The 12,223-nt window shown below is 50.0% G+C and overlaps 1 protein-coding gene across 6 annotated transcripts in view; it reads left to right on the forward strand.

Moving 5' to 3' along the window:
* The window catches only part of XRRA1 (X-ray radiation resistance associated 1), a 67,327-nt gene extending 58,435 nt beyond the window's left edge, over nucleotides 1-8,892 (forward strand). For all 6 annotated transcript variants that reach the window (XM_044258536.1, XM_044258534.1, XM_044258532.1 and 3 more), the window contains 6 exons: nucleotides 607-722; nucleotides 2,353-2,697; nucleotides 6,692-6,890; nucleotides 7,624-7,739; nucleotides 7,904-8,009; nucleotides 8,409-8,892. In XM_044258536.1, the coding sequence (XP_044114471.1) occupies nucleotides 607-722; nucleotides 2,353-2,697; nucleotides 6,692-6,890; nucleotides 7,624-7,739; nucleotides 7,904-8,009; nucleotides 8,409-8,662 (1,136 nt within the window). In that variant the 3' untranslated portion in view covers nucleotides 8,663-8,892. The remainder of the gene's footprint in view (nucleotides 1-606; nucleotides 723-2,352; nucleotides 2,698-6,691; nucleotides 6,891-7,623; nucleotides 7,740-7,903; nucleotides 8,010-8,408) is intronic.
* The last annotated feature ends 3,331 nt before the right edge of the window (nucleotides 8,893-12,223 follow it).

Raw genomic sequence — 12,223 nt, forward strand, 5'->3', positions numbered from 1 at the left:
ACAGCAACCCTGTGAGGCAGATGTCATTGTCCCCGTGCCCAGTGAAGGATGCTGAAGTCCAGGGAGGTTCATGATCTACCCAAAGACTCACAGCAAGAATGAGGCAAAGCTAGATCCTGCATGAGATCTTTGAGTAACACCTGGCTTTGTAGAGCAGGTCTATTGTGATCTCATTTCCTACTTCCCATCTGGGGAGGGGCCTGCAGGGGAGGCATGGCTGAGCAGGGGAGGGGGTAAGAAAGTAGAGGGTCATGCAGGAGGTTTCAAGCAGCTGTGTCCAGAAGTAGGTGTTGCATCGTGGGTGCGGTGGGTGCTGCCACCAGCGCTATACCTTGGAGGCACCTTAGAATCCTGGGTCCTAGAGTGACACCAGCAGAGTTCTCACCCTTGCTTTGAACTATCCTTGTTGCCGTGGGCAAATTTCTTAACGTCTCTGTGCCTCAGTTTCCTCACTTATTGAATGGGAATAATACAGGTACCTACCTCCCAGGGTTGGTGTGAGAATGATGTAAGTTAATACAGGTCTGGCAGTTGGAACAGCGCTGGGTGCATAGTAAACCCCCAGTAAATATCCACTAATAGTAATCTTCCCCGTCATGGCTCCAGGGGTCCCTCCACTGCTGAAAAGCTTCCTCCAGGAGCGGCTGGGGATCCACTTGATTCGCAAGAAGATAGTAAAGGCTAAGCATCATATTTTGATGCCTCGGAAGGTCTCGAGGAAGGTAAGGCCTCCAGGGCAGGACTGCCAAGGCCGAGGAAGTGGAGCCCATTTTACTGCATGTGAACTGACCTTTCCCACTCATCATGGATTCCTTCTGTTAGGTCTGTAGTACTGGCTTTGTCTTCTGCTTTGTGTGTCTGTTACACACAGATACACGCAGAAAAAGGAAAAGACAGCCAGAGGGACCCAGTTGTCAGAGTAGGGAGAAGCTGTGAAGGTCGTGGAATCTTGCTTCCAACTTTGACAGAGGCCCTGAGAAAGAGCTGTGGAAAAGTAGGGGAGAAATTGGTCTGAAGACCCAGGGATGAGCCTGGCTTCATCACTTTGCACAGCTGCCCGAACTTGGGCAAGAGCTTCACTCTCTGAGCTTCAGCTTCTCAACTCCAAGCCTCCCTGAGGTGCTGAGAGGACTGGATGAAGCAGCAGATGCAAAAATATGTTATAATCTCCCAATTCCGCCCCTATGCAAGTTCTAACCACTTGTGGGAGTCGTGAATGGCTGCACCAGGCATAGAATACACATCTCTTACACATAAAGAAGCATTTCCCTCTGTTGAGAGCACTCTGCTCCCCCAAACCAAACCCAGCCAGTGGTCTTAGCCTTCTGGGATGCTGTAAAGTAAGTCACATCTCTCCTTCCTTAGAAGGATTGCAGAAATTTCTGTGAAATGCTTTTCCCTCCTGAACTTTAGCCTTCCCATGACTAAAAGCTAGACTGGGCATTGCTGATCCCAAAAGTTAAATACAGTTACTTCCTCTTGACTCCCTCTGCAGCCTGTCACTGTCTAGCCAAACTCTAGTTTTGGAGCCCTTAGAGGACCAGAGTAGAATTAAAAGCTGGAAATAGACAGGAGTTCAAAAGGTTTCCATCATCTTCCCCTTGTTTGTTGCCTCCTCTAAGGACTGGACTGTCTCCTTCCCATCCGTCAGCTTGAGAGGGGCACAATCAGAGTGAGCCAGATGCTAAGTACGAAATCCTCTCTCCCAGGATGGTGGGCTTTTGCTAGTTAAGGAAGCTGAGAATTTCAACAGGAAAGAAGTTAAATCGTCTTGGTTCTGAACCCTGAGAGAGATTTGCCATATGAAACTTCATTTAAAGTGTAGGCACCAGCATCCTGAAAGGGGCCTGGTGCTGCTTCCTTCCAGAAGGGACAGGACCATCTCCTCCAGGTCTTACTAGGAGTCTCTGAGGAAAGTTGAGGGCACCATGTTAAAACTCCAACAAAAGAAGACTGTTGAGAGCCAGAGTGACAGGATCAGGGATGCAGAATGAGGCAGAAATCAGATACCGGCTCTGCCACCGAATAATTCTGTGACCTTGGACAAGTCATCTCTCTCTGAGCCCTCACTTCCACTTTTATAAAATAAAGAGAACTATTTATAATTATAAATATTTAATATTTTTTATAAAATAAGAATTATTTCCTGGGTAGTTTGAGGTGTAAATCAAGCAACATCTGCCATGTACAGGGCACATTGTAGATGCCCAGTTAGTGGGATTTGGCTCCCTCCCTCTCCTATGAGCCCTCGTCCTGTACCCTGATCACAGTACCACTGCCTTAGTCTGGTGAGGTCCAGGAAGAGAGATTCTGATTAGGAAGCTAACCAATCCAACATTTCTCCCGTGACAGGTGAAAACCCAAGTCCCAAAGGTGCCAAAGCAGCCTCTACTTCTCCATCATCTCCCTGTGACTGCAGTCCCATCTCCCTCAAAGGAGATCCCAGAGTCTGAGGCAGGGCTGACTAAAGAGCTGTCTGCTGCCGGCAGTCCTTTGGAGTCACAGATACCTGTCGAGGGCGTGGAGGGCCTCTCCCTGTCCCACCGGACCTTCGTGCCCCTACCTCCCATCTGCTCCGATTCCACCGTGCACAGTGAAGAGACCATGTCCCACCACAGCGACAGACCCAGCCGCCTCAGCCCAGAGCACCTATCAGACGAGGACACCAAGAGCATGGAGTCCATATTCTTGACCCAGGTGCCTGGTTCTCCTTCCTCTGCCTTGTTCCTAGCTCCCGGAGGCTCCTGTATGACTTTGGCATAGCTGGCTTGCTGTAGGCAGCCAGAAGTGAGCCCAAGACAGGTCTGGAAACCAGAAGGAATCACCCCTGGCAGGCCTGCAAGCCCCTCTGGGAGCTCCACTGAGCCAAGGCTACTGGTGGGGGGTTACCCCCAGAGAGAGTTCATGGTCCTGTGGCACAGACAGCATCTGGGGCCTTGTTGGGGCACGGTTCTGACCAGTTTTTCAGAAGGGCTTGACGCTGCCTCAACCTATCTGTGTAAGGTCACATCACTTCTCCCATCCAAGTACTAACCAGGCCCGACCCTGCTTAGCTTCCGAGATCAGACGAGATCAGGCGCGTTCAGGGTGTTATGGCCGTAGACAGGTCACATCACTTCTGATGCTGCCTCTGAATCCTGGGAATACAGCTGGCTGAGACGAAGGTCCTGCCCTTGAGCTATCCTCAGCCTGCTGGGGGAGTGCCGGAACAATGCTTGCAGTCAGGGCTGAGACTAAGGGAAACCCAGGTGCTGGGAACCTGGAGGAAAGCAGGATCCTCTGCCCAGACCAGGAGGGCTCCTGAAAGAGGTTCTGATGAGCTGAGCTTTGCAGGCTGAGTAGACAGTGACAAGGTGAAAAGGTGGGCAGGAGGGCATCCTGGGCAGAGCAAATAGCATTAAGCAGGCTACAGAGGACAGAAAGTGGCAGGTGCAGAAACCACAAATGGTTCAGTGTCTGGGGAGCAGGGTGACACTTAGGAAAAGGAAAATAGGAAGCTGGAGGAGCTGGCAGGACCCCTTGAGTGTTACTATACCACTGCCTTTCCTCAGCTCCCTACCTGCCATCTCACCCCTCCAATCTGCCAGATCTTTCCAAGATACACATGCATACATCTACGTCTGACTCCATCCATCTGTTATTCCACAAGTGACTTAGTGACATACACATTTATATGATATAAAACTATATGAACTATAGCAGAACCTTTTAGAACAAAGCAGAGTGTAAATAAATATTTTAAAACGAGCTTGAAAAAAATGAGCTTGCAAAAGTTGGATGAAAGGAAAATACGGACAGGAAAGGAAATAAGGTCTCACTCACTCTGACCTGCTCATCTGCCCTGCTGCTCTGGGAACAGAGGTGTATTGCCAAGATGCAATTCTGGGCTTCCTAGGAGCCAAAGGAATACAGTCAACTGTGAATCACTGTGATGGGAAAAGTCTTTTCTCCCCTTGCTGAATTGCCAAGGCTATGACCTCCAGCACAGAGTGGAACAGAAGCAGAAAGAGCAGACATGTCTTACTCCTGACCACAGGGAGAAAGCTTTCAGTCTTTCACCATCAATTCTGATGTTAGTTGTGGGTTTTTCATAAATATCCTTTTTTGTGTTGAGGAAGTTTCTATTCCTAGTTTGTTGAGTGGGTTGTTTTTTTGTTTTGTTTTTTTGGGGTTTTGTCACAGAGATGTTAGATTTTGCCAAATGCTTTTTCTGTGTGTACTGAAACAATCATGTAGTTTTTGTTCTTTATCTGTTGAAATAGTATATCACATTGATTGATTTCCAGATGTTTAATCAAGCTTGTCTACCTACAGTAAGTCCCACTTGATCATGATATATAATCCTTTTTACAGGTTGTTGATTTGGTTTGCTAATATTTTTTGAGGATTTTTGTGCTTACATTCATAGGGATATTGGTCTGTATTGTCCTTTTGTGATGTATTTCCTTAGTTTTGGCTTCAGGATAGTAACTCAAAGAATGAGCTAGGAGTGTTCCCCTTTCTAATTTTTGGAAAAGTTCGTGGAGGACTGGTGTTAATTCTATAAATGCTTAGTAGAATTCACTGGTGAAGCTAACTGGCCCTTGGCTTTTCCTTGGAAGAATTGTTGAAATCTCTACTTGGTACAGATCTATTCAGACATTCTGTTTCTTCTTAGCCACAAGCTTTCGTGTAGGGTATAAACAACATCCCTACATATGAAACCCAGTCTCGGCAGTATGTCTCTTATAAAACCATTAAGGTAAGCTAAAAATGTGAGTGCAGACAGTGGTCACTCACCCCCTTAAAACTCCTCTGAAAAACAGTCTGAGGGGTTTGAAGTGGCGGGGGGGTGGGAGGTTGGGGTACCAGGTGGTGGGTATTATAGAGGGCACAGCTTGCATGGAGCACTGGGTGTGGTGAAAAAATAATGAATACTGTTTTTCTGAAAATAAATAAATTGGGGAAAAAAAAAAAAAAGCAAACCAAGCCAAACAAACAAAGAAAATATATGTTGTAGAAGTACTGACATCTCCACTATCATAGGTTAATTTAAAATCATTCTCTTTTATTATCAAAAGCAAATTCTCCATCTTTACTTGGCACATGATCTGGGAAACACTCACTGATATCATTGATGTTACTGTCATTGCTGGAAAGAAATAAAAATGTATTTAAAAAAAAAAAAACTCCTCTGCTGGAACGAACTAGCTCCGTCCACATCAGCAAAGACAGATCTCCAGAACATCGTGATATTTCTGTAAAGAAGACGTCCAGATGGCCAACAGACACATGAAAAAGTGCTCCACATCACTCGGCATCAGGGAAATACAAATCAAAACCACAATGAGATACCACCTCACACCAGTCAGAATGGCTAAAATTAATAAGTCAAGAAATGACAGATGCTGGCGAGAATGCGGAGAAAGGGGAATCCTCCTACACTGTTGGTGGGAATGCAAGCTGGTACAACCACTCTGGAAAACAGCATGGAGGTTCCTCAAAAAGTTGAAAATAGAGCTACCCTATGGCCCAGCAATTGCACTACTGGGTATTTACCCCAAATATACAAACGTAGTGATCCAAAGGGGTACGTGCACCCAAATGTTTATAGCAGCAATGTCCACAATAGCCGAACTATGGAAAGAACCTAGATGTCCATCAACAGATGAATGGATAAAGACGATGTGGTATATATATATAATGGAATACTATGCAGCCATCAAAAGAAATGAAATCTTGCCATTTGTGATGACATGGATGGAACTAGAGGGTATTATGCTTAGCGAAATAAGTAAATCGGAGAAAGACAACTATCATATGATCTCCCTGATATGAGGAAGTGGAGATGCAACATGGAGGGTTTGTGGGGTAGGAAAAGAATAAATGAAACAAGATGGGATCCGGCGGAAGACAAACCACAAGAGACTCTTAATGTCACAAAACATACTGAGTGGGGGTGAGGGGAGGGGGGTAGGGAGAGGGTGGTTGGGTTATGGACACTGGGGAGGGTATGTGCTATGGTGAGTGCTGTGAAGTGTGTAAACCTGGACATTCACAGACCTGTGCCCCTGGGGCTAATAATACATTATATGTTTATAAAAAAACTAAAAAATTAAAAAAAAATCACTCTGAAAAAAAAAAAAAAAAAAAAAACTCCTCTGCTGATTTTGCCATCTCCATGAGGATAAAGAAGATTCAAAAACAAACCAAAACCCTCAGGTTGGCTTTTTAGTCCTTACTGATCTGCAGCCTGTTTATTGCTCCAGTGGCCCTTCTTCATAGTACACCCCAAAGATACCAATTTGAAGGTCCCCCAGATCCACCTTGCCGGGACTTACATGGGTGGCTTGGTCGCTGCTCTTCATGGCCTGCAGCAGGCCTCTCTCCCCAGCACTTGTTGCCCACCCCTCTCCCCACGCCTGCGTGGGGACGGCCATCCCACTGCTTCAAGACTTCATGCAGGTTAAGGCCTCACTTCCTCCAGGAGGCTTCCAGGCTTCGCAGGTGGGGTGAGGGCTTCCTGGGCCCACCCAGAACCTTTGTGCTCCTTTCTCCTCCAGTGCTTACCAAGGTGCACGATCACTGTCTTTCATGACTGCATCCTCTCACCCCAGTCTTGGTTCTTGCCCTTAACAGGGCCCAGCATGGGAACCTGCACAGAGCTCATGCTCAGACGTGTTAATGGAAGCTGGTTTTCTTTTGAACACAGGTGGGTGAGCTGCCTTCCTCCATCCTCCGGAGGGATGATTCAGCCATGAAGGAGGAAGAGCAAAGACCACCCCACACAGCACCCAGAGAGGTAAAGGGGGCTTGTCGGAAGCCCCCGACTGCCTCCCTCCCCAGCAAGTACCATGGCTACGAGGAGCTACTGACAGCCAAACCTGATCCAGCCTTTGTTGAGCCAAAGGGTACGTGAGGAAAATGGCTCCAAGCAGGGTCCCTCTCCACAGCCCAGAGCAAGTCAGGGCAAAGCCTCATTTCTAGACCAGGATGCTGTCCTTTGTCAAAGGGATCCTGAAGGTATCCTGGTTTGGAGCCTCCCGTATCAGGTCCCCTGGCCTGGGCCTTCATTGGATTTTGAGGCACCACAGGTGTTCTGAGATTCCAGCCAGTCTAGCCCCAGCTGCTCGCTCTGGTTGGAAAAGTGTCTCTGGGAGGTTTTTGGGAACAGATACCTAGACTGGTCGGATTCCTGAGCTCCTTCCCAGCCCAGCTAAGGCCCAAATGGAACATCCCCAATCCTCTCTCTGTGCTTTGAGGCAAGGGAGGCAGTGCTTCCTCTGAGCCCCTTATTTCAGACTGATGTGTTAACAGTGTTTGTGCTTTCAAAGGAACTTGCTGGCACTCAGCTGTGGTGTCATGGGAGTCCATCCCTGTAGTGGAACCCACTGTGTTTACTGGGATTATACTGGGGTCAGTTCTTTTCCCCTAGTGCACCCAGGGGACAAGTATTCACCAAATGAGTGATGGAGGTTCAGGCACTGCAGCAGATCAGAGAGAGATGGGGCAGTGTGTTCATCTTGGGGCCTCTGAAATCCTTGCATCCAGGGCTGCTGTGACAGCGGGGAATGATGAAACTGGGGGAGGCATCCAGCAGATGGAGGAGGAGTACCTTGCCCAACCCTCGCCTTTTTGCCTTAGGAATCCAGAAGAACACGCAGGCCCTGCAGCGCATGCTGAGGTGCCCGCTGCTGTGCCACTCCTCCAAGCCCAGGCTGGACACACTTCAGAAACGCTATGTGCCCAAGAAGAAGCGGGTATACGGGTCCCCCCATAGTGGCTTTCACCTCCCCACCTTCTCAGGGCCTGCTTTCCCAGTGCCCCCAAGTGCTCCCCTGCTTATTGCTGCGTCTGTATGAGTGGAGGCTGTTGGAGGCTGAGCACCAACCTGCAGTGACTGGCTCCTCTTACCTTGTGTCAGGCCCAGAGGATCCCTGTTCCACCGCCACGGAAGACTCGAGCCCAGCTGCTGGATGACCTCCTCATTCGCATGCGGGATCCCCGGAACATTACAGAGGCTCCACTAGGTACAGCTCTGCCCACCCCCCACCCCCATCCTCAGCAGCCAGAACCAGAGATCGAGACATTCGCTCACCTGCTGGGAGGAGGCCCAGGGCTTCTGCCCCAGCCCTGTCTGGTGTGCAGACGGAGAAGCTGAGGCCTGCCTGGAGGGAGGCAGGGTGTTGCCTAGACTCATACAGCACGTTACAGACCAGAACTAAGGCTTGAGGTAGCATCAGGAGGGGACACCACTGGCTTCTTACTGCCCTGAGCTGGGGAGGCCATTCTCAGTCCCCATTGCATCCTCCTTTCACTCTATCCCACTTTCAGGGGTTGGGGGGAGCGCTCTGGACGCAGACCGCACTGCTTTGGGTTAGGGGGAAACCAGAGCAAGTTTGGTGCCCCTCGGGCCTCTCTCCCTGCAGGAGCTGTCCTGCGCCAGCAGACTGAGCGGCGGCTGATGAACCAGAAACAATACCTGGAGGCCAAGCGGCTGCTGAAGGAGTTCCAGGCCCGCTACAGGCAGCTGGTGCGCTGCTCACTGCGTACAGTGTTCAGGGCTGCAGCGCCACCCCCGGGCCGCCCAGCACTGAGCGAGAGCCAGCCTAGGTTCGGCCGCTTCCTCGAGTTCATGGATGAGTTCTGCCAGGGGCCCACGGCCAGCGACTCGAAAGGCTAAGGGCTGCGCATGGGGCCATGCGCACTCCCCGGCCTGTGCCTGACACCCTCCCAGGGCTCTGTGCCCCGGACCACACCTTGGGGCTGGGTGTGCCAGGTGCAGGCCTCAGATCTTGGCCTGGCCTTGCTTGCTGGCCACAGAGAGTGGGGAACTGGTCAGGACCTCCCCTCCCCGGGCTGGGCAGGACCCAGCACCTGGCCAAGCAGCAATAAAGAGTAGGTGCATATAGAGCAAGGTAGCCTGTGTGTTTTCTTCTAGTTTGGGCCTGGCTGCCAGGCTAGAGAAGGATCCCGGCTATGCATATCCTTCGGGAAACCTGCCTGAGTCACACCTGCCCAACAGAGCTTGGCATGAAAACAAGTGGGTTGATGGAACAGAAAAGCAGCACAGACTAAAGCTCAGAGAAGTGAACTAACCCATCCACAGCCAACAAAGCATACATGCTGCGGGGGCAGGGGGCAAAACTGAGGTCACCAGGTCCCTGAAAAGCAGCTTTATTTTGTTGGGCAGCTTTGCCCTTGATGAGGGCAAATGGAGAGGAGGGAGAAGAGAGCATCGGGAATTCCCTTACCAGATGCCCATGGCCATGGCCAGAGTTGGGACAGGCCGAGGGGAAGGCTTGCATGGTTTCCTAAGGTCCTCTAATCCTGGACACCAGCTGCGGTCCCATATGTGAACGCTGGGGCACAGGAACGGATCCTAGGGCTATGCAAGTCCAGCCTGGGCTCACAGGTAACCTGATTCCGGCCAACGCAGCCTGTGGGGTTGCCCCATTTTTGTGAGTCTCCCAAGAGTCCGCACCTGCTACAGAACTGGATCTAGAGAAGCCAGTGGGACTGACCACAGCCAACTGTGGTCATAGCAGACACACTCATCTATGTTCCTAGGAGTCACACACATAGCCACCCGTGACACAGGCACCCGGACGGATAGATGTGGTACAGGCTCACCCCACAGTGGCATTCGCAGGCAGGGTGTGTTGCTGACTCACCACTTGGATCTCCTGGGGCCCCAAACCACCCTTCCCCTATAGCCTTAGGAAGGAGAAGCCGCCCCAGGGATGACCCTGCAAGCCGTGCTGGGCTCCAGTGCTAGAGAACTGGATTGCTCCTTTCAGCCAGAAATACTTACCAACCATAGGCTCTCCAGCCTGAAAGGCTCTTGGGAACATCCTATCCCAGCCTCAAGACCTGAAGCTTCCTGCAGTCCCTGGAGCAGATCATTCAGCTCTGGCTTGCACCCCTGCACAGGGAACTTACTCCCTCCAAAGGCTGTCCCTTCTTTTGTTGGTAAAGCTACCAGACAGTTCTAGCTACTGGGCTGAGCTGTCTGCCTAAGTCCCTCGGGACACCTAGCACTGCTACTGGCTCGGGAGTGTGTCAGTTCCCTCTGCCCAGCCAGGCCAGAGCCCTCGCCAATGTGAGAACATACAGGAGAGGCTACACCGGTCTGGGCTAAACGCTCTTCGACTCAGTTATTCCACATAGGATACATGTAAGTAAGTTGGTTGCCTCTCCTAGTGCCTGTTTGAAGTATGCTCCCACGCAGGCAAATTGCTGCATCTCTGGAAGCCGTATTATCGTTTACCAATTGTGTCCATTCTTTTCTGTCTCCAGAGTGACCTGGACTTAATCACATCACCAGGGTTCCACGTATTAACCCTCTTACTTTCAGTAGGATAAAGGGCAGGTTGCCGTCTCCTGACTGCGCACGGGAGAAGAATGAGGCACAAACAAATCAGCTGCAAGGGAGTGGGAGCGGGGGCGCTGGTAGAAAAGTCTATGTCGCTGCTCCCTTCTCTCCCAGTTGACCTGTGTCTGCCTCATTCTCCTGTGCGCCGTCAGGGGGCGGTAGCAGGTCATTTAACCTTACCTACAGTGACAGTGGGGTTTGCAATCTCTGTGGGTCCTTCTGGTATTAAAAATGTACTTCGAGGGCTCTTGAGCGAGCAGTGAAATCTGCTTGTTTTCCTGAGTTTTGTCATTTTTTGAAGAGACCTGAATTGGTCCACATCTGACTAGAATTGTCAGCCTCTGACTAAAATTGTCAAAAGAGCAGGAATTCATAACTATTTGGGGAAGCCTTTCGGGCGGCATCCGCCCTCCCTGCTGCCAGCAGTTACTTACTCTCACAGAACAGCTGCACTAGAAGCTTCGACCCCCTGGGCTGCTTTCACCCAGCACCCCCTTCCTTCTCCATAAGCAGATGGGAAGCTTGCTGCCACACTCTTCCGAGCCTTCCACAGCCCTCTAACAAGGGCAAACCAGAAGAAATAATTTCTCCCACCACTAATTCTCCAAAACTAGGTAGGGCCATCCTGTTCTCCTAGCCACTCATCCAAGATGCCAGTAACTCCTTGGGAGCTGGATGTGGCCGCAGGAGAGGGAACAGAGAACTTAGACGCAGACTGTGTCTCACGATGCTTGCTGCTGCAAGATACCTCCCACCCCTAGGGTGGGTGCAGAGGGAAGATTCTGGTCTGTCTCCCCTTGGCAGGCCCAGTCCAGAAAATCCAACCCAGAAAGCAATGCAACCTTAGAGTTAGCCGAGACCAACCCTGAATGGACTCAGTCCAGGCAACAGGAAAAGAAATCGGCGGCTTGGAGTTGGAGGACCCAACTTTCAAGCTATGTCAGGGCCAGAGTTTCCCTCCCATCTGTAAATGAGGGCCCCCCCCCCCGCCTTCACCACACCAGGCTAGCAGGGAATCCATGAGTGAGCTGTGTAGAACACTTTCTGTTACTTTAGAGGCCAAGGGACAATCCTATTCTGTTCATATACCCCCAAGCAGCTGCCTTATTTCTTGCAAGTCATTTTAAAAACTGTCTTTTGGAAGAGTCTTGGGCCAGATTTCAAAAGTCCCTTAAGTGCTGCTTCACCACATACAGCATGTCCTACGTTAGTCCTTCAAACTGGTTTTACACGTTTAGATGGGACAGCAATACATTTGTTCTGTTTGGTGAGAAATGGACACCAAGGGGATTCTGATGAATTCCTGAGCATTGCTTCCAAAGCTGGTATTTTAAAAATCAGACATTCTGAGTATAATAGCCCCAATATGCAAGGACAGTCTCGCCCTGTACATCTGTTCTTTACTCAAGACTCTTGTGCCTTCATTAGGAGTAAGAACGGTTGAATAGACCATTCTTAACTTAGACCTCAGACACACAGCACACCATGGAAACCCAATCTCGCCTCCTAATTTCTCCCATCATTCTGAATGCCAAAGCAAGGCGTTCCAAAGTGGGGCATCTCCCAGAGCAAAGACAGCTCCAAAAATCAAACACACCTAGTCTAAGCTTAGCCCAGATTTGCCTGTGATTGCGCTCTAGAGAGGTTAAGACTTTTGACTAGAAAGAGAATATTCGCTTTCATGAGTTTCCTTTACTGTGTTCTCAACGTGGGCTTCTCCTTGAGCAAACATACACTGAAGTATGCACTTCGGTACTGTTTAAATAACCACATCAACCTGTTTGATTCTGTGCCATTTCTTTGTTGGCAGAAGCATCCTTGACAGGGCCTGCCCTGTTCTGAGTCTTTCTTTGTCAAGATGCTATTTGT

Source organism: Neovison vison, chromosome 7 (genome assembly GCF_020171115.1).
Source record: "Neovison vison isolate M4711 chromosome 7, ASM_NN_V1, whole genome shotgun sequence".
NCBI lineage: Eukaryota > Metazoa > Chordata > Mammalia > Carnivora > Mustelidae > Neogale > Neogale vison.